Source organism: Colius striatus, chromosome 5 (assembly GCF_028858725.1).
Source record: "Colius striatus isolate bColStr4 chromosome 5, bColStr4.1.hap1, whole genome shotgun sequence".
Lineage (NCBI taxonomy): Eukaryota > Metazoa > Chordata > Aves > Coliiformes > Coliidae > Colius > Colius striatus.
In genome coordinates, this window is record NC_084763.1 from 52,729,594 (window position 1) to 52,756,141 (window position 26,548).

Genomic DNA, 26,548 nt, shown 5'->3' on the forward strand with positions numbered 1-26,548 from the left:
AAGGTCTCACCTTACTCTTTACTTCCAACCAAACATCACTGCACTCTCCCTGTAGTATAAGTTTGAGATGTAGCAGGGCAGAGAAGATTTTTTTCACCTGATTTTTTGTGGGAAAATAAAAGTTTACTTTCCAGTAAGATCAGTAAATAAGTTGATGCAATGCACATTGAGGTCATACGATTACCACACACAAAACCACCAATGCAGAAACACTCACAGGAAAACCACAGTCCACTCCTTTCAGCAGAGGTCAATAGCTGTCCTAGATTACATGAAATTGCACCCTCAGTTTCCACAACTATCACTTCTGTTGATTGACCCTAAGACTCAGCTCTGGTCACTCTGAAAGGAGAATCCAGTAAACATTTACATAAGACTGTTACTATCTCCCAGAGAGTAAGACTTAGTACTGTTTTAGACCTTTAGGTAAGTGTATCTTCATTAAGGCATTCTGTACACTTCTGGTTTGACCCTGACCTTTCTTCCTTGTAAAGACAACACAATTTGCAGAAATCTGTCAACTTAAATTCCTTTTCTTACTCTAGTTAAAACAGTTTCAGAGTTTGCTATAGTTAATACAGTATTATTTACTATATTGTTTGATCCATTCTTTTCAAAGATGGGTAAAAAGATGGTGCTCACACACTAACCACTACAGTTCTGACCACAGCAGCTGGTAGTCAACCTTATCACTGATAAACAGAATGAAGGGACAATTTCCATAAAACAAAAACAACAACACCTATTTGCGAAGAAAAGGCTTTACCCTACAAAGACCTACTACAGAATTTCACCAGTCTCCACTTATCAATGTTTGTTTCTTAACTAAAGAATTGGTACATAAGAAAAATTCACTTTAGGTCATCATTCAGCAACGCAACAAATAATTCATTTTTGAAACGGCTACAAATGATACTCCACTGGTCCACCAAGTAAGCTAATAGCTTTTATAATTTTATCTGGCATGCTATGGCATTAATGATTCTCCTCCTCCTCTCTCTTTTATACAATAAAAGGAATGTTATAAATATTTATCTAATGTTCTAAAAACACTTCCCTAGTTATACATTATGCTTACTAGCAATATCTATAATGGATATACGCTATAGATTACATAGTAATATGTAATTTTTATATTACTATTTTTAATTGTTTGTCAATTTTTACTGCCTTTCCCACTTTAAGCAAAAAAACTACGTATCTGCACAGAATGACTAGAACTATGCACATACATCTTGCAAAGCACATACACCTGAATGTGTACAAAGTCATTATACCATCCACATTAATACCAAGAAAATTCATCAGAACAGTAAACCTGACAATGAGAGCTGCTGACTCTAATAACAACTAAAGTAATAGGAAAATCTAACATATAATGTTTTCATGGACTTGGGAGGTGCTGAAGCTCTTCTTGGGAAGAGGGCCTGGAGGATGACATAAAACCATCACATTGTTAGCTGGCCTTTTCCCAAGCAGCTGCATGAAAGAAGTCTTGGTGAAAAGTCACACAAAGAATGCTGTTACACAGCATTCTTGATCATCATCCAGAGGAATCAGATTTCAAAGTAACAACTTGTAGAGCAAAATCAAGCCTTTTAGGCTTACAGAAAATTGTAGTCAAAGATTACTGTAAGAAAACTATTTAAATCGGAGATGCTCAACATTAGACATAATTTGCTTACAGACTGCACACTCAATATTGGAAGGTAAAGGGACTGGGATTCAAAAGACTACAATCAGTTCAAATGATCATGATTTTATTTTGTCCTCAGAGTGTCAAAACCCAAAGGAAATGACTGCAACACTAAAGGAAACATTACTGAATTGAAAAAGCCCAAAACTGCCAACAGCCAACAGTTCTCAAGTATCTTCAAACAAATGCTCACTTGTTGATTTTCTTTTTCAAAAACATGTGTTTATATTTTGTCCAACTACTAGTCCACATAGAGTATAAAGCTAAAAAAAAAAAGCTGATCTCTCTTTCAGTGGTCTCTCACATATAAGATAGCAAGCCAATAGGCAAAGTAAATATCAGGCTTTTCTCCTTTTAAAACAACTTTTATATTCAGTCATGTATTTAAAACCACCGTGGTGCCCTAAATGAACATGAACACTGAACTTAGCAAGGAATTCTGTCAACAAATATATTCAAAGAGAAAAGTTCCTTTTTCAACTCAATCCTACTTTTCTATTTTTAGTACCAATAAAAAATAAATAAACAAAACAAAGAGATAGTAAATGACCTAACAGAATTTATAGATCTGCAGTCTCTGAACACTGAAAAAGTCCTAATGTTTATGTAAAAACAAATTCCACAAAGACCACATAGAGGGAAGACTATTTTTGTTCACAAAGCTTTGCCACAGCTGTAAGACAGTCATAGCTACTAGGCAAATAAAATATTAAAACATATTCAAAGCTGATTTCTAAAACTTCTCATCATCAGCTTGATCGTAACCATGCAACATCCCATTGCTCTTAACTAATGAATTAAATCAAATGTGCAACTATTAGTAAGCCTTAGCACGCTGAACCCTCTGACAGATAAGCCACATCATGGATGTTAGTCCAAACTACACTCTGCTAAATACAAATGCATTGTTTCCAAGATCTAGGTAAGTGCAGGAGCAGAACAATCATTTTTCACACAGCATGAAGAGACTGGACAAACACGTGTAACCAGACATTGGCTCCTTCTTTTCAGAGTCGGTTCAGGTCTCTGACAATGGAAAAGCACAGGTGGGACACTGAAGCAGACTAGGACACATTCTGCTCAAATTCGGACAGAATGATCTTTCTGGGCTCACTATCAGTTCTGATCATAATGATAGCAGCTACTAGCATCAAGCTAAGAAAGGCAAGCATCTGTGTACTCTTCAGTGTATCAAAAATGTTACGAACAACAAAAAACGCTATTTCCACTTGGAGCTTCACTTGAACTCCATTAGTCCTTCTAGATCCAGACACAGCAACTTCACGCGGAACCATATGTATGAATTTCCAACACCAACTGGGATGCTTCCACAACACTGACTAGAAACCACTTGTTTAGTACAGTTACTATTAAGTAGGATAACTGAACTTCCCCTGTCCTGCTCCAGCACAGGTTATCCCAACCAGGCATTAATTATAGCTGTAAAAATAGTTAATGCCTCAAAAAGGCAAACGACCCATGTCTTCTGTTTTCTGAGCAAATGCAGAAAATAGTGCACTCAATTTTAAGAATATTCTTCAGTGTTACTAAAATCAATACTTCTGTTCCAATTTCAGTATCTGTCCCAGTTTCAAGGTACTGTGAATGTTTAGGCTAGTGAAAATATTCTGTAATTAATAAGAAAAAATTGTACTGAAAACAGTGAGCCATAAATACATTAGCAGTCTATGTTAGCGAACAATAAATCATACTGTAAACATTTTGCAGTCTAGAGATGCCACGGTATCACATACAGTACATTGGCTTCCCTAAAATTGCACATTCAGGTATGGTGAAGATTACATCATCATTTGTAAAACATATAGACAAGGGGAAAGGAAATGGTCAGTTTTCTCTACAAGGAATGCTTAATCAGTCTGGGCTCTCTCATCCTGAAAAGGAGACAAAAGAGGAATATGACAGAGGCCTATAAGAAGCATTGAAAAGGTCAACACAGAGTAACTGCACTTTGTCACTTTGTATCACTTAGCAAGTGCCAAGCAGCATCAAACCAGTCTGTGAGGTAACAGGTTCAAAGCAAAATCAGCATGCTGCTTTGACACACTGTATGGATCAACTGCAAATTGTCTCACCATACAACATTACAGACACTAAAGTTTTATATAGAAGTGCACACATTAATAGTGTGATGGACTCCTCTTCCATTAAACACAAAAATACCATCTCTGGTTCAAGAAGTCCTAAACTATAAATATTTGGAGGCTGGGAAAGTATTCTGAGAAGGCATCCAAGAACTCTCCCAAGAACATAATTCACACTGATAAAGACAGTAGGCTAAATTTTGTTTGGCCTCTATGATATGCTCCTCTCCTCTTACTATCTCAGGCTGGTATTTTCAAGTTCTGTATAAGATCCATGATAGTACTGCTCCAAGAATGCTGTATTGACAGTATAACTGAAAACTATAATTCCCTATTTGCTAGATGCTAGTGGAAAATCCAACATAGAATCAAAGAATGGTAGGGTTGGAAGGGATTTTTAGAGATCATCTAGTCCAACCCATCTAGCTACAACAGAATAAAGGGATGTCCCAACCTCCTGACACCCACCTTTTAGATACTTGTAAATGTTAATAAAATCCCCCCTCAGTCTCCTACAGACTAAGCACTCCCAGTTCCCACAGTCTTTTCTCATATGAAAGATGTTCCCTGATCATCTTGGTGGCCCTGCGCTGGACTCTCTCCAGAAGTTCTGTGTCCCTTTTGAGCTGAGGAGCCCAGAACAGGACACAGTACTCACAAGCACGACTAAGGTACAGTAGATGTCTTCAACTGGAAACATAAAACCTAAAAAGCAAATCTATATAAGTGCTGATGTCCAGAAAATCAGCAAAGTAGTAACAGGAGAGGGAAAAGGAGGAAGAATCCATACAAAGGAACCAAATCTCATGGCACTTGGGGGTGAGTGAAGCAAAAAAACCCCAAATTACTATTTTCTAGTTAGTCGGTAATACTTTAAAATGACACAAGTTTGATAATCAGGCTATTTTGTCACAAATATCTTACAGTGCCATAAAGGCAAGATAACACTATTATATAAAAGCTATGAAATTAGGCTGCTTTCAGCTACAGTTGTATAAATTACTTAAGACAGTTAATGTACAGGCTGCTGCTAAAAGAATAGACCTGGCCATTCCCCCTATTAGCATTTGCATGGTCACCTGGGTCAGGGAATGGATTTATTTTACCTGAAAATGAAAAAAAAATATAGATATATAAGTTTTATATGCTAGTACAATCAAAAAGGAGGGAACAACGCATAGCAAAGACCCTCTTTGTAGTAACAGCACATCAGTGCAGGTAAGGAAATTCATGAAACCCAATAGTAAAGGCTCAGTAGATCAAAAATCTTAAGATTCCTGACATAAAATACAGTATCTTCAACACCCAAACAAAACACATCTCTTCACATTATAAAAAAGCAATTATTAGAAGACTGTTAGAAAAAGACTAGAATTAAAAAAAAAAAATATCTACAAGAGCAGCAGATCACGTACGAGCCAAGCTGTCTGCATCTTCCAAACAACAATTGCATTAGTCCTCTAGCTACAAAATGAAGTTACTTGTTGCCAGAAGGCAGAAAGCAGCATAACTTTCTATCACTGACCTAAAATCAATAATTTCTTCACTTGTTCTGAAAAGCTAATGCACTTCAACTATTTCTATACTTAAACAAAGACTTTGTAATCACGAATTTCTAAAGCTGGATCCCAACAAGGTTTTATCAGAAATGGCTGGTTCAAAGTCTTCAGGAATCCTTGCATCTTATATAATTTTAAACTGGCAAGCCCACTACATGACCTTCAATAATACCTCCTTTAAGACTGAAACTCTTCTGGCACAATCCATTGTTGGGTAATTTTTTGAAAGGAAAGATTCAGATTAAGAATGTAGCTTTCTGAAATGCAAAACCAGTCGGAGTTCATTTTTTCCAAGCTTCACATGCTTCTGTAAAGGACACTTGGTCCACCAGGTAGAATTTGCTGTATTCAACACCATGTTTCCAGAAGATGAAATACAAATTCTTAAGCCCTCTCTGCTATGAAATTTTCACTATGAAGCTTTCACTATTGAAAATGGTTGGCCAGGAAAATCAGAGTAGCAACAAGATTGTTCATACAGTGTAATATCTTTGCTATGTAAATGATTTTAATAGTTATTTATTTATTTATTCAGGAAAGAATTCATAACTACACTTAAGACAGCTATGAAAGATAACTAATAGGATGGTCAGATCTTTGATGCTCACTGCCAAAATACATTCTCTTAAGTTATGTAAAGAAAAGGTTTTTAAATCACTATACAGAATAGCAAGGCATTCCAAAATAATACTTTAAGTATAAAAGTATACAACACTTCAGCTACTTCATACGTCACAAATTTTACTGTATATTTTGAGAGGTATGAGGCATTTTTGTTTCTTATTTCCAAAAAAACCCACCCTACCTTTTCTGAACAAATTAATTCAACACTGCCACATATCAACATGTCTGAGAGGAAGGATAGTCTTAAGGCTAAAGTATTGGGCTGGAATTTACAACACTGACAACACAGACTCAATACAACCTCCCAACGCTCACAAATGACACTAAGTTCACTAATGTGTTTGAGATAAGAAGACACTAGAATGGTGAACTCTGGACAGTATACGCTACGTTGCAGTCCAAGCATAGATGAGTGAAAGGGTGCATCAGTCTGATTCAAAGCAGGCTCTGTGTTCCTGCAACTCAACTGCAACAGAAATAGCAAAGCTGCATCAACACTAAGCTAAAATACAAATTAGTTAAGATTATTACATATACAGCACAGAATCTTCAGAATGCCATTTACATAGACTGTCCAAATGAAATGCAGAATTCTGATCATACTTTCTCCTCTCACAAGAGAAAGGGCTCAGTATCAAAATGACCAGACTATTTACAGATAGACAATGGACAGGAATTCAGAAGTATCTAATAGAGAGAAGATGGAATTGCAGAAGTGATTGAAAAGTTAATTGACATTTTTCACTCATGTCACCTAGCTATTAGCTTAAACATAATCAAGGCAGGCTATCCAGAGGAGACCTTCTCTAGCAGTTCTACTCAACAGGAGCGAACTGATGATAACCTGAATGATGAAATTAGAAAGATGAAAGGGACAGGTAATCACTGCTGCAACTTTTCAGCTCTAGCTTCTTTGTTACAGAACCTATTAGTAAATTAGGCATGAAAGCTATCCTTTGAAAATACACTGGTGAGTTCAGTCTGGGCTACAGACATAAAAATTCTACTTTCTTCCATGAATGGTGTGCTTTCAACAGCTTTCTATAAATGTTCAAATTCCAAGTAAATGCACATAAAATTTATTCTTTAACCCATTAAAATCTTATATTAAAATGTGATTTCTCCATCACTGTAACTTTTTTTCCTAAAAATAAAGTTAAGAATAATTATTTATGTTCTTAACCTACATTCAGCCTACATTAGACAAATAAAGGTTACCATAAAATAGTTCTCTCTTTGCAAACCAGACAGTTTTAATTTATATTTAGGATCCCTATATTTATTTTTAACAGATTTATTTCCTTCATACAAAACAAGAGAGTTCACAGAAAATAAGAATAAAACTTACCCCCATTATCTGTTCTCTTTAAAGCACCATCCTTATGAGGGCATAATTCACATCTCTAGGGAAAAAAAGCAAAAATAAAATAAAATAATGAAATGATCATAGGAGCATTGAAAAAGAAAGCACACACATCTAAACTGTAGCTGACGTTAAGGAAGTAACTGTTTTTTAAAAGCTAACGGGTATGTTTTCTCTTAAACTACACTTGAATGCTAATGTTAGTTTATCACAAACGAAGTTTTCTCCTCCAGACCTTGAAATTATGGTATATATTAAAGCTACTCACAGCTCTACCATCGAATTTTTATTCCTGCATTCCACACCCTGGAATTAAGGAGACAAGCCTTCAAACATTACAGCATGCGGTTAGACTTATTTGATAAGAAATTTGGGCACAGTCCAAAGACTCCCTACCCCATTCCCTTCTTCTAGGATGTCAGAGTTCACCAAGGAAGTCAATCACAAAGACATGCCATGGCTATCATCAGCATATGTGCACATCCTATGGCTGACTTCAGTCTCTGCTGACTCTCACTCACCCTAAGAGACCAAAACCAATCTCACTTTCTGTTTCAGAAAAAGAAGGTCATAATTTGACTCATCCTTCAAATTCTCCAAGACTCCATGTCTGGAAACACACAGTTTGACATCATATTCATCTGACATAAACCAGAATCAGAATAATACAATCTTTCTACTATCTCTGCCTCTATCAAGTTCCCAATATCAAGTTTATCTCTAAGTGTCCTAGAGCAAGCATGAATCAAATCCAAATCTGTTCAGAGATGAGAAATGGAACAGGTTTGATGCACATTCCACTTCAACTGGTCAAATGACACATGAAGGATCACCATTATAGGAGACAGGAATCCTAGGAATCTCCTTATTAAAACCATTATGTATTCACAAATTAGGGACAACTCAAGCTTTTGAAGAAACTTAAGATCAGTCTGATCATCAGATGTAAACTCAACACCACGTCCTTCAAAAAGAGGGGGACATCCAGCATCAGTACAGATCTTCTCTGTGTGCCCTGAACAATACTGTTTGCCATTACCAACTAACTGGCAAGTCAGCACATAAAAGGGCCTATGACCCTGGAGTGCTTCATTGTCCAAACTTACTCATGGAATGAGAAATTCCCTTCTTGAAAATCATATGGCTGAAGTATATCTTGAGGACTATCTATTTCTCCTTATCTGTAAGAAAAGTTATATTAACAGCCAAGAGGCTTTCATAAAGAGTAGAACAGAGAAGCTACATTATTTTTGCTCAGTGCACTGGTATAGACAGCTGCACACAGGAAAAACCACCTTCAATACTGTTGCTTTTTGTCTGTTGCTCCATTTGTCCTTCCCATCAAAACAATCATTTATTGAAGGGTAGCTTTATGTCTATGGTAAAATTTAGAGATAAAAATGTTTGAATCAACTTCTAAGCTGTCTGCAAACTGGAAGCAACACACCTTTTTCTTTCTTTCTTTCCAAGTTAAGATTATAAGGACTTCCTTGACAATGAAATGAACAAATGAGTTCAAACAAAGATGTCTGAAAGACGAACACAGATTATTTTAAACAAAAGTCTAGAGTGCTGGTTTTGGTTGAGATAGAGTTACTTTTCTTTGCAGTAGCTGGTATGGGGCTGTGTTTTGGATTGGTGCTGGAAACAGTGTTGAGAATACTACAATGTTTGAGTTACTGCTGAGCAGGGCTTTCACGGTGTCAAGGCCTTTTCTGCTTCTTACTGCCCTGACAAGGGCTGGGAGTGCACAAGACGCTGGAAAGAGACACAGGGGACTGTGAGGACTGGGTTAAGGATCAGTTGAGCAGTCCGGATGTATATAAATCCACGGTCCTCGATAGGATGCACCCGCAGGTGCTGAGGGAGCTGGTGGAAGTCATTTCTAAACCACTCCCCCTCATCTTCAGTAAGCTGTGGAGAATAGGAAAGGTGCCTCAGGACTGGAGGAGAGCAAATGTCATTCCAGTCTTCAAAAAGAGCAAGAAGTAGCAACCGGCTAACTACAGACCAGTCAGCCTCACCTCTATCCCTGGAAAGGTGATGGAACAACTTATCCTGGGAGTTGTCTCCAGGCATTTAAAGGACAAGAGGGTCATTGGGAGCAGTCAACATAATTTTACCAAAGGGAAGTCATGTTTGACCAATCTAATAGCCTTTTATGAAGATGTAACCAGGTGGACAGATAGTGGTAGTGCAGTGGATGTGGTTTATCTTTATTTCAGTAAAGCATTTGATACCATCTCCCACAGCATCCTTGCAGCAAAACTGATAAAGTGTGGGCTGGATGATCAGGTAGTGAGGTGGGCTGTTAACTGGTTGAAAGGAAGAAGGTAGAGTTGTGATCAATGGGGCAGGGAGGCCTATATCTAGTGGAGTCCCTCAGGGGTTGGTGCTGGGACCGGTACTGTTCAATATATTCATTAATTACCTTAATGAGGGAACAGAGGGCACTGTCAGCAAGTTTGCTGATGATATCAAACTGGAGGGAGTGGCTGACACACCAGAGGCTGTGCTGCCATTCAACAAGACCTGGACAGGCTGAAGGGTTGGGTGGAGAGAAATCTAATGAAATTCAATAAGGGCAAGTGTAGAGTCTTGCATCTGGTTGTCCTCGTGGTCAAGAAGGCCAATGGCATCCTAGGGTATACTAGAAGGGCTGTGGTTAGTAGGTCAAGAGAGTTCCTCCTCCTCCTCTACTCTGCCCCCCATGAGACAGCATCTGAAATACCGTGTCCAGTTCTGGGCCCCTCAGTTCCAGAAGAACAGGGACCTGCTGGACAGAGTTAAGCACAGTGTCACCAAGATGATGGAGTGGAACATCTCCCTTATGATGAAAGGCTGAGGCAGCTGAGGCCCTTTAGCTTGGAGAAGAGAAGACTGTGGGGTGATCTCATGTCAGGAGGATGGAGCCAGGCTGTTCTCAATAATGTCCAATGACAGAACAAGGGGCAGTGGGTAGAAGCTGGAACAAAAGAGGTTCCAAAGAAATAAAAGGATCAATTTCTTCCCTGTTCAGGTGAGGGAGCACTGGAACAGGCTGCCCAGATGGGCTGTGGAGTCTCCTTCTCTGGAGACATTCCAAACCCACCTGGACGAGTTCCTGTGTGACCTACTCTAGGAGGTCCTGCTCTAGCAGGGGGGTTGGACTGGATGAGCTTTCGAGGTCACTTCCAGTCCTTGAGATTCTGTGATTCTGTGACACAGGCAGGACAGTTGACCCCAAGTGACTCATATGGTGTCATGGTCAGCATACAAAGCTGGGGGAGGTAGAATGAAGGGGGAAATATTGGGAGTGACAGCATTTGTCTTCCCCAGTAACTGTTCTGTGTGACGGAGCCCTGCTGTCATGAAGACGGCCGAGTATCCACCTGCCCATGGGAAGTGGGGAATGAATTCCTTGTTTTGCTTTGCTTGTGTGCATGGCTTTTGCTTTACTTATTAAGCTGTCCTTATCTCTATACACAAGATACCTCACTCCTCCTATTCTCTCCCTCATCCCACCAAGGTGGAGTGAACAACTGGCTGTGCCAGCTAGAGTTAAACCACAACACCTACACATGCACTACGTATGTGAGCTGTATCTTAACACTCCAGCTCTCCAAACACTAAACACTAGGTGCTGAGAGACACTGAGTAGTAGAAAGTTCATTTCAGTGAATTCCCCATACACTGAACCACATTCTCAAAGCGAGAAGTCTGGTATACATCGACGGTGACAGTGCACTAAAGTCTGTTGCCAGTCCAGCTTTGAGCTGGCAGCTTAAGGCCAGTGAGAAAAGATGACATATCTACTGCCAAGACAAGGAAAGTTGTTAACAGTCTACCTTGCCCCACCTCTGCAAGCCTGTGGAAGTTTGACATGCACTTTCACTAGCTGAAAAACCAGTTTAGGAGGTTCTCCCTTTCACTCCTCCCTTATTAGTATCTCACTCCACCACTCCCTCCACTGCTGACCCAATTATCTGTAGGGTTGCCCCTTAAACCAGATCAATGAAATAAAGTGAAATGAACTTTTTCTTTTTAACATTTTTAATTCAGTTCTTATCACTGATGCAATTTAAGTACAATCTCAGTAAAACTGAAGGCGGGGAGCCATTGCACTGCAGCACTAGTAATTAAAAGAACTAGCAAACTTCCTGAGCAAACTTCACCACAAAATGCAAAAAATTAAAATAATCACAGGACACTAAGCAGCAAGGAACTGAACCAGTCCTTTATGCAGAAGAGTTAAGCAAGCTCCATTGAGTCCAATAAGAGCTCAGTTTCAAATAGTTTCTTTTTGTCTTGCACCTCTAATAGGACTCAGGTCCATTAGGTCTTCCCTCATTACTCTTCTGCAGTCCTCGCTGCAACCAGTCAGAGAAGATACAAAACAGAAAACTGAAGAGAGAGCTTTGACGTGAGGAAAAAAACTTAAGTGTACTGAGTTCTGCAGAGTATCCTCTTGTTGGTAGGGAGCCCTATGCCTGCACTCAGCTCTCATGGAGCTGGAGCTGGGCAACTGTGACAACACAGAGCACTTTTGCTGCCATGAATTCTGGCTACAATCTGCAATACATTAGCACCATAGTAAGCTCACAGACCACAGGGCAACTTTTTCCAGTTCACTCTCTGGGTTATGAACCTAAATCCTTCCCAGCCTCCACACTCTTGAAATTCTCATCCATTTTTCCCCTCCCAAATTCCAACTTGCACCAGATAGTAACACTAGTAGCTCTGCCAGGTGGCAACTGTGTTCCTAATCCTTTGAGACAATAACTAGTAGAGACTTTTTCTTTTTTTTTTAAATTTTAAATTAACACTTTATTATAGCAGTTTTAAAATCTTACAGCAATATAGCATTCCACAAAAAGTGACAGTTTCAGCTGAGAATTTGGCAGAAAAAAAGGACAGAAAAAAACCCAGGTACTTTCAAAATGCTTCAGTGCATGTTGTTACAAAGGAGTCTGCAGGAGAAAGGCAAAGAGATAGTTGGGTGTATAGGTATCTCAGAAGTCCAGTTACTTGTAATGTCTTATTTGAATGTTTTTCTCCATGCAGTGTCTCCTCCTTCCAGTTTACTTACGGATGGAGCTTGGAGTTTAAGCAAACAGCAACAGTTCAATCTCTATACTAAATGACACATCACATACAACTTGTACAGTGGAATAAAGCTTTGATCCCTGCACCACAGTATAAGGAATAATCTGACCGTTTGTAGGGGTGGGAAGATGGTCCCAAATAGTCGAGCATACAGACCATTCCAGGGCTCTCTTCTCCAGCTGCGTCAGTCTTAGCTCTGGCAAAATATTTCTGACACAGATTTATTGCCTGAATGTTCAAAAACATTGTGGGGAACTACTAAACAAGCTGGGGCAGGGGCCACATGTGATGCCCACAAGATATCACAGCACAAATAGGACAAGTAGCTAGGACTGATCAACAGTTCAGGTAAATACCATTAGGTTAGACAGTGGAAGTAAGAACACTGAAGAGGCTGATTGTAACTCAAGAGAATAACCACATCCTTTGGTATGCTGAGAGGCCTTTGTCCTATAGTAGTGAGAAGCACCAGTATACGTAGTGCTGTAGGCAGAGCCAGTTGAATTAGACTTGGGGTGAAAAAGACACAAATACCGGCTGAAGAAAGACTGAAGTTGTAGCTAGTGACTTTGTCCCATCCCTTCCTGTCATCATAGAGTGTAACATGGGCGTCTAATTTTTGTAGCTCTTTAGGGGTACAGACTAAGTTCATGGCCCTAGCTTCTGTCCAAGTAGTATTCAGGTCAACTACCAGTAGGAACTGCGTTGGACTCTGAGGTCTCCTGTAGAGGACTAAAGTGAAACCACAAGTCGTGCAGCTGGAACAGTCTGACAGTGTGACTCGCACAACTCCCTTCCGAGCTAAACAAACAGTAAGTTAATTAAGTGAAAGAAGACTGATTGTGTAACCTTAGCATCCACACAAATTGAGATTGTCTCGGTCTGATAAAAAACTCACTGCCTCCTGAGGGGCCAATCTTTAAAATCACATAAAGTAGACAAAAAGCATTGGAAGCCCATGCAGAAGGTGAAACAATATTTTCTTTCACTATTAAAAAAAATTCAGAAATTACCAAAAAGAACAGTAAAGTACAATAAAATCAATAATAAAGAGGCATCCACTTAAGATATCCAGCAGAAAAAAACCCCTCCAAGACTTGAAGATCAAAATTTAAAAACTGAAGAAGAAACTAAATAAATCCATGTTCCTATACTGAATTAGTTACAGTCCAATTTGGTTCCACTGCATTGTGGCGCAGTTTTCTCATTCTGTTTTAAATAAATGTCTTTACATTTTATTGAGGACTAACGGCTACCTTAACCAGTAGCAAATAATATTAGACAAATCTAATTACTTGAGTCTTTCTGGTGAACCTAACTTTACCAATTTTTCAATTGGAAACAGAGGAAAGGAATAGAGAAATTGATATAATCCAACAGACTACTTTATGTTGAAATGAAGATAAAGAGACATGTAGCAGATGAAAAAGCTAAAAAAATAGGAACAAGACTATACAAGTAGGAGAGGAGGAAACATTACTATTAGGAAGATAGAACTGTTCTTCCCTCAGGGTTCTGTAAACTTGGAGCAACTTTTACAAAACGTCATTTGCAGACATTCATTATATGCTGTCTCTCTTGTTACGTGTAAACAGAGGTCAGAGAATTCTTTTGCAAGTTATTTACTGAATTCTAGTCCAAGCTGGGTCCATGGAACCATTCACCTGCGTAACAACTGTCAACCAAGTAAAGTCCTGCAGGACTGAATTCCCAGCATTGCAATGAGGCAATAAACTGTGTGTCTCAATATGACCTGTTAACCTAAATAACACAAGAAGATCTACAACACATTAAACAGAGCAGTTTCTAAAAGTTAGCTGAGAAATCAGGCTGCAATTCCAGATGACTTTATTTCAAGTTCACTTTAAGCTAACACAATTGAGCACTGCTGCCAAAAGATCACTGGCCATCCCCTGCTGGGTACTTTCTACTGCCTGTGTTGGCTCTGGGAAGAGCATTCATTTGAACATATGGAAATCCTAATCTGCAAGCTAAAAATAAAATACTTTTTTTTTTCCAGCCAGATCACTTCTTTGAACACTCCATAAGGCCATAGGAACAACAGTGCCAGACAGAACACAACAGAAAGCAGGGCAAGGACACTACCATCCTGTTCAGAAGGTGGCATCATCAGCTATAGGCGAGCAAAGAATTCCAACAGAGGCACTTACACAAGAAAGTGTGAAAAAAACACATGAACAAGAACAAAAAAAGCCCACAAAAAAACCTCACCACACACAATCAAAACATCATGCCACACACACTCTCCACCAGAAAACAAAAATCAAACCAAAAACCAAAAAGAAAGCCCACACACCATATCTGGAACCAACCAATTTCATTTCAGTAATAATACAGATATATTTCTTGACCAGACTCAGACATATCTACCAGGTCAATTTTGATTTGGTATTTCCTTGACATTCGCATATTCCAAATTTTTAACAAGCATCAGCCATATACACAAACTATTTAGTTTCCAAGCATATTTTCCTTCCCAAGCTGTACTTTACCCAGTATAACACCCATGCTTCCAGAATAGGGTTGGGGTGTTTTACTATTCAAAGTACATTTTGATCACAGAATTACTGCTTCCTATTGCTTGACAACAGGGGGGAAAAAAAAGGAAAAACAGTATTTCACTGAAAGGAACAACATTACAAATAACAAAATAACAAACTAGCAAGTTACACAAAATCAGCATTACAGTTCTTGAAATCTGACTCTCAATCTCTTTCAATCCTTTCAGCAACAGGAGCTACATTCTGACAGACAAAACGTTTTATTCTGCTGCTCCTGTTAATCATTAATCAAACAGTATTGGTTAAATCCATTTGGCTTTGTTGTAACTTTTAGTTCACATTTTAGTGAAATAAACCCTCCACACACTCCATCAAATTCTTATGACTTCCTTAAAATTAATCTAGGAGGAGAGAGTCAGTTGCCAAGCAGAAGTAATTTTATTGTTTTATGTATGAATTTGGTTCCAAATGCATCTATTTTACAGCATGCCATGCTACTGGGCATTTATATATATTAAAATGCAGTAACTCAACATACTCGCCCAAAACACATGGGCAGATTTACAAAGGTAATAAGCACAGCAGCTGATGAGAAGGTTAGTTTCTAATCAATGGCTTTCCAACCAGCAGTCTCTGAAGCTGTGGAAGCCTGGAGCAAAGCTGGCTGCGTCCAGGTATTCATTTCCCAAGTTCTGTGGTAACCTTCAACCACTTTCACCAGTATTCCATACCATTTTGTCTCACCCTTGGTTGTTAGTAGAAGAAAACATACAGAAGCCACCTCTCATACTGTTTAATTTCTAAGATGACCTTTCCCAAATCTATAGACTTTGAATATGTGAGACACTTATACACTACTACCAGATAATACAAAGTATCTCAAAATGGGTTAAAAATGGATTAGAAGGGTGAAGAGGTCCATATAAGTAGTTAATTCAGTTAATGTCAAACAATTTCATGCTGGCAGGGACATATGCATTGCTCCCAAAACAATAATTCTGAAAAAAAACACAGGTATCTACAACATCTCTGGATATAAAGCTGATCACAAATCATATCTAGAGTTTCAGCTATGCCACTGCTGCACATACATCATCCTACATGCATGTAACCAGTTGATGGTTTTGATTCATTTTCTGATGAAAAAATATCTTCCAAGCTCTAAACATTTTTGCTATTCACTTCCCTTCTCTCCCAAAGGGTGTGACATTACTGTTTCATCTTCTCAAAAGGAAAGAGTCTTTCTTGCATTTTCCTCAACTTCCATTCTACATCCTTCTTCCCTCTACTGTTTTGTCCCCTTTCTTTTGAAAAAAAGAAGTGTAAAAAAACCCCACACATACATTGGAATGGAAACCATGGAAGTAAAAAACCCTGTTTTCCCTCTGAGAAACCTGGAAAACAAGTAGGCCATTTTAGGATTAGGTTGGGTCAGGTTCAAGTAAATACGGTACTGCACAGCCCATGTAACCATAGTTCCTTCTTTTACTGAGACACCATATTCTAAAGAGACTTACATAAAAGTGTGCTAATTACATCACACGCAACTAGATTACATCTAAACCGAACTCAAACACTAGGTAACCAGAGGGTATCTACAGAAGAACAAAAACCTTCGAGCCTACAAAGACACAATTTCTGCAAGAGTATAAAACCATAAGAAAAAAAACCCCAAAGATATCTGTAGAGTGGTGCAAGCTAGTACACTGGAAATTTAGATCTTGGCATACATTCTATCAATTGATGAGAATTCACAGGCAGTTAGTGCAAAAACAGACCCAGTTAACAGGATGTGTACCAGACTGACCATGTCTACATCTGCTGGCAATAACTTACCCAGCCCTCAGAACCCAGTGACATCTCATTTTTCCATTCACCCCTTCAAACTGTCTACTGTGAAGCAAAACTGATACTGCTGACATATAAAGACTAACCAGAGAAGACCATCCTCTCAGCCCCTGAAGCCTCCAAAAAGTCCAGTAAAACATAGAACCATTTCCAGATGCTGCTGAAATTACTGAACCTCTACTCACACCAAACTTAGGCTATCTCTTCACATCAAATCCTTTTACTCTAATTTACTATCCACTTTTTTTTTCTTATAAATAAGTACTTTTAAAATTCCCATTAGAGTTTATTTCTGACTTTCTACACCCATGCCTTATAATACTTGCCAAAGTCAAAACTTTGTTTTTCATTTGTTCAGTACTGCAAAAAAAGAATCACACAACCCCTTTTCCAAAAGCTTCTCTAGGGATACGTGGCCCAGCCAATGATGGTACTGCTATATACAAATCAAATCCACATTTTCTTACTTATTGATTTCTAAACTACAGCTGGATAGCAACATAAAATACTGCAGGTTGAGAATACTGGTAAAGACCTTACTTGTAAACCTACAAAATACCCACCTTCAATATTTTACTGTAAATGGCTCTCTAAATGATAGCTTGCAACCATGCAAGCAATTGAAGCCAAAGTCAACAAGTAGCTAACTAACTACATAATTTTTCAGTTGAGATATCTGAAGAGAAGTAAACTTCAGTTAAAGTGTTTCCAACCTGTGAGTCACATCAGACTCCAGTATTCACAAGCCACAATGAAGAACCAACAGGAATCAAAATATCTTCTGCCACATTCAAGAATCCCCAACTGGCTGACACCACTAATAGAGCAAGCAAACGCATATTGTCAGTACTTCTCTTTGAAAGTGCTATGTTCTGCAACTTGACAACTTAAGAAATTAAGTCATCTCCATCTTCAAATAATCACTTCTTGATGCTGACAAATTTGCCAAATCTATGCCCCATCTCTATTCAGTCATCTGTCTCAGGAGAAGGAGAACTTTTTTTTAAAGCAGACAGTTGACAGGCAAAAGAAAAACAGACTGACTACCTGAAGCATTTCAGGTTTTATACCTGGATAAATTAAAGACACTCGACCTGGGTCTCTTCATCAAGGCATCAAATAAAAATATATGCAGATTCAGTTAACCCTGTCAAAAATATCTACTACAGATAATAAATTTACACACTATGACAAGAAAATTAGAGACACTCAACACGCAAATCAGTATTCTTCCAAGACCAACCAGCCAGTACGTACTACTACAAGAAAGACAACGTAGAGTACAAGGTAACATAGTGATGACACATAGCATGTATCAAGATCTGCCTGCTCCAACTTCAGAAGTCCAAAGCCATGAACCTCCCACTATATATTTAAGACTAGTAAGCCTTGCAAGATGTTGTGGGAATCCAAATTATAAACAAAAAGTTTTAAGAGTCACGTATCGACCTTTAACAGAAACCATCAGAAGGCTATGAGAAATACCTGGCACATTTAGCTGGGTTTCCAACTAAACACTCAAGGTTTTGTTAGTGGATTGAAAGAATGCTACTGACCCAATTTCAAGCTAGCTGAAAACAACACAGCATGCAATGGTTCATTTCAGTGTCCTACCGCAACAACGTACCACAGCTGTACGCTAAAAATTCGTAAGTATAAAACACTAGTGTGCATTTTAAGTAAGGCTCCCTGCAGTTGAGAAGCTCCTTCCTTGCTTCAGACTTCTACAGCCAGTGATTTAACAGTCTAGTAATGAAACAGTCATAAAACATATCTGCATAAGAATTAAGCAATTTCTGTAACAAAAAAAACCCTTTTTCCTTTAGCCTCACCTTGGTTAGTAATTTTGTAGCAGAACTTTTACAGCATTTGCTAAACTATTTGCTATATTGACACCTACGTAAAAACTTTTTTGATCAAGTAGTACTTGAGCGATCATACACTGTATGTTGAAGCCTGAATATTGTAATTATGAATTACTGCACAAATAAAGTGTACATTTAGGTAAACTGCAGCTAATCAAAACTGGCAAAAAAACCCCAGACCTTTTCTGCTGTAAGGAAGCACTTCAAGTGAGTTTATGAACTCAGCTGTGTATCTAAAAATCAAGTATCGAGTGTGCTTGCAAGCAAGGAAAAATGCAGCACACAGAAACAAGCATGAAGACAGCACAATCAGAAATAGCACTGATACACTCACTTTGATATGCACAGCACACAATACAGTCCATAAGGCTGAGTTCACCAGTTGGAGTGGAACATGCACAGAAACTACACTGTACTTTGGCAGCACCTTCTGCCGCCCCTACTCCTAACTTTGATGACCAGACACTATGCAATCCTAAGAAATTCTGTCATCTTCTGAGCTGCAGTACAACACAGTTATGGGCTCTGTATGCATTATATACACCAAAAAAAAGTCTCAACAGGAAAAAATATTTCCTCCTGCACAGCAAAAACCACTCACCCATCAACCGACAAGAAACATACCACTCAACAGCATTTCAGAATAAATATTTCACCTTTCTAACTTCACAATTAGAGCAGAAATTTCCCACAATCATTCCGTTCCACTCCTCTGTCTAGCTCTGTTTAGTCCATGTTTTGCCTGTTACCTGTCCCAATTACTATCCTTATCTCAGATTCACGTTGTGCACCAAAAAAAAAAAAGACTGGTGTGCTGAAGCTGGCTGGCTGCCAGGTGCTCACCAAAACCGCTCTATCGCTCCCCTCTTCAGTTCAACACAGGAGAGAAAATATAACAAAAGGCTTGTGGTTCAAAATCAGAGCACGGAGATCACTCGGTGCCATGGACAAAAACAACTTGACTTTGGGAAATTAGTTGAATCTATTACCAATCAAATCAGAGCAGGATAACGAGAAAAACCCTAACACTTAAAACTCCTTCCTTTTATTCCTCCGTTCTTCCCAGGCTTAACTTTAGTCCCAATCTTCTCTACCTCCTCTGAGCTCAGCAGTGCAGAGGGATGCAGAATGGGGGTTGCAGTCCATTCATCAAACATTGTCTCTGCCACTCCTTCCACCACACAGGAAAGGGCTCCTCATACACTTCCCCTGCTCCAGCCTGAGGTCCCTCCCACTCCTCCAGAACTTCTCAAATGTGAGTCTTTCCCACAAGGCCACCGCTCATGAACTGCTCCAGCTTGAGTCCTTTCCACCGGGTGCAGTTCAAGAAAACACTGCTCCAGCATAGGTCCCCATGGAGTCACAGGTCATGACAGCAAACCTGATACAGTGTGGGCTCCTCTCCTTCCACAGGGCCACCAGGTCCTGCCAGAAGCCTGCTCCAGTATGGACTTCCCAGGTAATTACAGCTTCCTTCAGCCATCCACCTACTCCAGCATGGGGTCCTCCCCACGCTGCAGGTGAATCTCTGCTCCACTGTGGACCTCCATGGTCTGCAGAGGCAGGGCCTGCCTCACCATGGGCTGCACCAAGGGAATCAGTACTCCAACACCTGCACCACAACCTGTCCCTCCTTCTTCACTGACCCTGGTGTCTGCAGAGTTGTTGCTCTCACATATTCTCACTCCTCTCTCTGGCTGCAGATGCAGTTTGGTTATTTTCCTTCCCCGCCTCCTCTTCAGTATATCACAGTCACTACCACTCCCACTAATAGTCTCAGCTTTAGCTAGCGGCAGGTTCGTCTTGGAGCCAGCTGGCACTGGTTCTGTCAAGTATAGAAGATTCTAGCAGCTTCTCACAAAAGCCACCCCTGTAACCTTCCTGCTACCAAAACCTTGCCACACAAATCCAATACAATATGCTGTGCCTTAGTATCTTCAGGCAGACTTTTTATTCCAGTTACCCAGCTACAAACATTCACCACCTTCCAAACTGCACAGCCATTCATAAAAAAGAAGATTGTGTTTTTAGGGATTGTGCTGTTGATTTGTTGGGGTTTTTCTGGAGGGGAAAAGCAGGAGGCTATTGTTCATAAGTAGCAGTTTCTCATATTTATTTTAAAAAAAAAAAACTACTAGCAATTTTTATTTTACACTTTTCCTTCTCTTACTTAGTAGTTTATCATTCTACTGCTACATAAAAGCCATACAAATAAAAGCACATCAGTCAATTTTTCTGTATTACGCTCAAAACTAAAGTAATTTTTCTGCTACTTGTTACAGTATTCTTAAAATTAGCTGTAATAATGTTATTGGCCTTTAAAGAGAATTATGGATACACATTAAAAAACATTCATTTCAAAGATTTCTTAAAGAATTATTATCTTCAAAGAGAACACATCGCATATTAGTCCTGAATGATTTGGTGGCCAGTATTTCAAATTGGAGGGAAAAAAAAGAACAGCAACTTTCCTTCTTCTAAAACTAAGTTGAGTGACTCTATTGTGACTCTATTTATCAATGCTCATTCTAGTTTACAGACACACGTTTAATAACCATACCAAAACCGATTTTAAACACAGGCACAGAGATTCCACTCCCCTGGTGACAGCCTGTTGATCTACAGCCCTCTCTAATCATAAACTTATTTGCGTCTTGAAAGTCAACATTCCTGTTTCCTCCTCCTCCTTTGCCTCCTTCTATTTAGGCAAAGGACGAGTAATACTACACCTATGGTTATTTTTTAGTACATAAAGGCTGGGAGTGCCATGTTAAACTATGGATATGTCATACAACTTGTACAACCAACTCTACAATAACAAACCTGTAGATAGATGCATGTGATGAAAGATTTGTTTAAAAAGGGAACTTGGAGAGGAAAACTACAACTATTGTAAAGGTTTTCTTAAAAACAATAAAAATCTCAGGTGCTCCAATTGTGGGTCATCTGTGCAGCAGATACAGGAACAGCTCAGGTCTGGCAGGATTACTAGCAGAAACCTATCACTTTCATAGTACAATGTACCTGAGCTGGCTTTAGAGATAAACACTATAGTTGTGTTTCTACAGCTCTGAATCTTTAAGTACTAAACAATCTAAACTGACTGTGCTGTGACAGTCTGTCTTTTCACCAAGTTCCAAGAAACACGTGTGGAAGTACAGAGACTCCAGTTACACTAGACTCAGCTGAGATCCACATGAATATCATCTCGAATCTTATCTGGCTAGCTCCATGGGGAGTCACAGCCTCCACAACACATTTCCCAGGACTAAAATCCAGGTGGTTTATTAGACCAGCTGTAGTGTCATGTAAACGTGTCGATTCAGTTCAGGGCCAATACTGCATTCTACTTCATAAGCCACTCCATCAAAAAAACATAACACAAAAATGTCAAGTGAAAAAGCCCTACTTTTACGACATTAAGAGTAATTTGCACTAAGACCAAACTGATTCTTCTAGAGTCGATGACAGGCTTATAATGTATATATTCCAGATCTATGGTATATTAATTCACTTGCAGTGCTGTAAGCAATCTGACCTCACATGTACAAGCTGAGCTGTGCTTGAGGTAGTAAACCTTCCTGGAATTCCTAATACTGAAGTTCAATACTAAGATTTCCTGGCTTCATAGAATCAAATTGTATTGACAAGGACCAGCATCTACACATAGTTAATAAGCTAACCGTGCAAATGCTGAATGCCTCTGTGCTGCCTGGTATCTCTATCACATAGATCATTCCAGCTCCTTCACAATAAGCTACTGCTTTCACTGACAAGCACTATGTACTAGCTTTTCAGCACCATACATAAGGAAGGGAACACAGTAGACATCAGCATATAACAGCTCAAAGTATATGAGAAACCAACCACTCTAACCTGCTGTTAAACAAAGTTCTCTGGTGACCCACCTACCCGAGTTATATGCTCTTAAGTTAGTGTATTTCTTTCAGTTATTAAAGCAAGACTAACTTTAGTAGAAGTAATTAATACTGGTCTCTTATCAGAATGGATGTATTTGCCCAGTAACTGCATCTCAGAAAAAAAAGCACACACATAAAAAAATAAACCACACAACACAGACAAGGAAAAATATGCCTGAAGTACAAGACCCAGGTCTCTTTAAAGACTGAAAATAAGCAAGGTGAAGCATGTTCAATGTTAGACAGATAATTTAATTCCCATTTTGTTTCTGAACAAAGAGACAAACGGAAAAACTAAGCTCCAGTCTCTTACAGTGATGATCAGGAAGCTTTTGCAAGCAAGTGCATTAAAACCTCTGCATCTGATAAACTAGTTACAATAAAGTTCTAGTTTTCATACTGAAGTCAGAACTTCAGTTTCTGAATGTTAAGGGCTTCTCCAAGACACCTCCGAGACAGCCACCACACTTCTAACTCAGTAATATTCAAGTAGTTGTTAAAACTTTATCTGTTACCAATCTCTTCTACCTCATATGCAATTAATTTAACTTGAAAACCACTTAAGCCTGCACTATATTACTAGAGGCAAAGATTTTCTTTTTTCAAAACACAATCAGTATCAAATCGTGGAACTGTACCATAACAGACCATTTTAGGTGGAAACAAGAATAAAACACACTAGGCACAGGATTCAGTTAAGTTCATCACTATTTCTTCTTAATCTCTAACAGTGAAGAACAGCAGTGTAACACCAGACAAAGCTATTCTTTTTGGTAAACTCAAGAAATTATCGGAACATGGTGAGATATTGTTTATAACTTCATAAAGTTCTTCATTCTTTGGGTCAGAAGCAGACAGAAATAACTACATCCTAAAACTTGATGAAAATTCCTTGTTATGCACCAGAAAAATCCTCTTTCTAGCTACCTCTTTCCCCTCCTCTGTGTTTTTAATTTTGCTGTAACCCTGTATATATATCAAACTCAGCAACATTTAAAAACGCTGCTCTTAAAAACTTTACTTTGGTGACAGTCTTCCCAGGGAACATAAGAAACAGCCTTTCTTTAGAAAGGGTGGCAGGTTTGATTTTCTGTTGACAAATAGTTGCAGAGCACACTGAAATCAATCCGTTCCTGCTCCCACCAACAGGTTTGCTTTGGAAAGAATACTGAAGTCTGTGTTACTAGGGCATTATGAAAACATTTCCAGCAAGTGAGTGAAAGTACAGGAATAAAATGCTTCAATCCTGTGCCAAAAATTAATACATTAAGTCATTTTATCATTTCTAAGTGCTTTATACTAAAAAGCAAATAGGTACAGCAAAGAGCTCGCGTAAACACTCTGCTGGTCACTGACAGTAACTGAAAACTTTGTCTCAGTCTCTTCACTTGTTTTTACACATGAAAATTTGAAACAGTTTACACACTGCCCTAAGATGCTGTACCATCTTCTTTTCCTATTTTTATATGAAAAATGTTTTCAGAGGCAAAGCAACAGCTTAGTCCTTCTAAATGCTCTCACTTTATCTTTTGCTGGAAAACAAACTAAAAAGTACCAATTAATAAGAAATGTGATTGTCTTTTTCTAGAAATACCCAATATTATACAGCTTGATCTAATAACACACAAATCTGACCAAAAAAACCCTCACATAATCAATGAATTAAAAAAAAGGATTATCTGAATTCTCAGAATTTACTTAAAAAGAAAAGGAAAATAATTCTTCAATAAGAAGTATCACATTCCAGCTAAGCACTAGATTCTAAATTTAAGAACACTACTTATTGGTTAAGTGTTCCTAGACTGAAGCTTTCAACTTCCAATCTCATGTTCCTGTAAAAGAAAACTGAACGTAGATGTTATTTTTTCCCCATACCTAACTAAGTAAGTGTTCAACTGAAAAAACTTACACAAAACCTGCACCATACAAAAGAAGAAAATAATCTTTTAAAAGGTTGGCAGGTGAAAAAAAAGAATCTTTAAAAAATAAAGCCAAATTGAAAATAAAAATGAAGAAAAACTAAAACAAAACACAGCCTCACACACAGAAATCAGCAGAATACTCTTTTTTTCTTACGTGGAAATATGAATCTTTTTGAATAGCATCTAGATGGAATGATGACAGAAAGCTAAGCTATTTTCTACTATTATTGGTAGAGTTGGATAAATATTATCCACACAAGCATTTTAACTAGCATTACTTAATAAACAAAGCACATACCACTCTGGCTGCTCTTTCCTGAGATTCACACTTCCTGCAAAACCAAGGTCCAGTGGGTACTTGAACAATTCCATAGCAAGCTGTTTTGAACAAGACAAAATATTTCAGACAAGTAGCACTACAGTACTACTAATATGAATGTTATAAAGAAAACCTCAGTATCTCACATCATTTTAATAAGTCAAATTGACATTTATACATTGCACATGAAATCCTGTCACAGTGGTACTAGAAATTAAGTACAAGCTTCCACTTGATAATTTATGCAAAATTTGTTAAATAAATTTGTAAAATGAAAAGAAAAATGTCTGCTTTAAAAGTAACATAACCATTCAAAAGCAGCAGTCTTTCACATGTGACCTGTGTTGCTGTTTATTTACCAGCAAAACAGGTAGAACACTTCACAATATCAAACATCCATCATTTACCGTCAAGTTTTTCTAAACAGAAAACTAGAAGCAACTAACAAGTCTGAGATTATTATAAGGTATTCATACACTTTGCTACTACCAAGTTCTCTTACTCCTTATAAGGAAAATAACTGGTCTTAAATCAGAAATTGGTAATGAACTGAACTAAGAAGCAAAGCTTGCTTTTTTTTTTCCCACTGTAACTTCATTTAGAGTTGTAAATACAAACTAAACTAAGCATCAGGGCTAGGATTAGTTGCAACTGAAGTCAAGGCTACAATATAAATCTTTATGAAACAGCTTCTGAAACACGCAGATTTCTCTGCAAGACTGTCATCTGTATCTTTATAGTACATTAAAAGATTAGTTTTATAAGAAATTCCACAGAAAGACAGCTTAGTAATTTAGCAATGCTGTACACGTTTGAAACATACAGATCAGGAAACTTTATGAACTACAAGAATGAAAATGCAAGAAAATAAGTGCTGTGAGTACATTCTAATATCTGTATCGGTTTAACAGCTAATAAAAACAAAAAGACAAACATTTTCCTCAAAAAGACAATTAGTCCTGAATCCAAAATATTTTTAATACAATTCACAACAATTACATTATTTAAATTAAAAAACAGGTTTAAATGTGTAACTAGAAATATATATACATGAAAAATTAATAGTTCAGAGGAAAGATGAGACTGAATTAGTATCTTCTAGTATAGTTACACCATTATTGGATTTGTGCTACCCTGAAGAAGACAAAAAAGAGGTAATGCAGCAGTAGAACTGCATCTGGCTAATTCGCCTTTCCCTCTACAATCTATGTTTTACACATATATGTGGTTATACTGTCAGACTGTCAAATACATTATCCAAGTACTGGCAGGCAAAACTATCTTGATAAGTCCATTCCACTGTACAATAAAATTCTTGACCACAAGAAGAAAACATCTTGTTTTCGTTGCAACTATAGTGACTACAGATGAGGAGGACTTTGAATTCCTCTTCAGAAATTAAGACGGTGACTTTAAATGTACAATCACAGATTTAGATTAGCAAGAGACAGTGCAGAATAAGAAACTAATTAAAGAATGCAACTCAGAGGCAGGCAACTAGATCCAAGAGCAATGCGAGCTGGACAAAGATCAATATTGAGGTGAAGTACTTTTGTATCTGCAAATATAACAAAGTACACCTAGAGTCTGACAGAGCCCACCAGAGGTTTGTTAATACACTGTGATATTGTTATGGAGCTCTTTGGTTTATACCTCCACTACTGTGCAAAGCATCTCTAAACATATGAAAAGATTCTGTCCTACACAATTTATGCCAATGACT

At 38.2% G+C, this 26,548-nt stretch overlaps 1 protein-coding gene across 3 annotated transcripts in view; it reads right to left on the bottom strand.

The window, feature by feature from the left end:
* Positions 1-26,548, bottom strand: part of MLLT10 (MLLT10 histone lysine methyltransferase DOT1L cofactor) — a 121,930-nt gene that overhangs the window by 92,552 nt on the left and 2,830 nt on the right. For 2 of the 3 annotated variants that reach the window (XM_061996316.1, XM_061996317.1), the window contains exons 3-4: positions 24,805-24,884; positions 7,330-7,384 (exon numbers count right to left, since the gene is read on the bottom strand). In XM_061996316.1, the coding sequence (XP_061852300.1) occupies positions 7,330-7,384; positions 24,805-24,884 (135 nt within the window). Of the gene's footprint in view, positions 1-7,329; positions 7,385-24,804; positions 24,885-26,548 lie in introns of those variants that run through there. The other variant, XM_061996318.1, reaches the window with a different exon arrangement.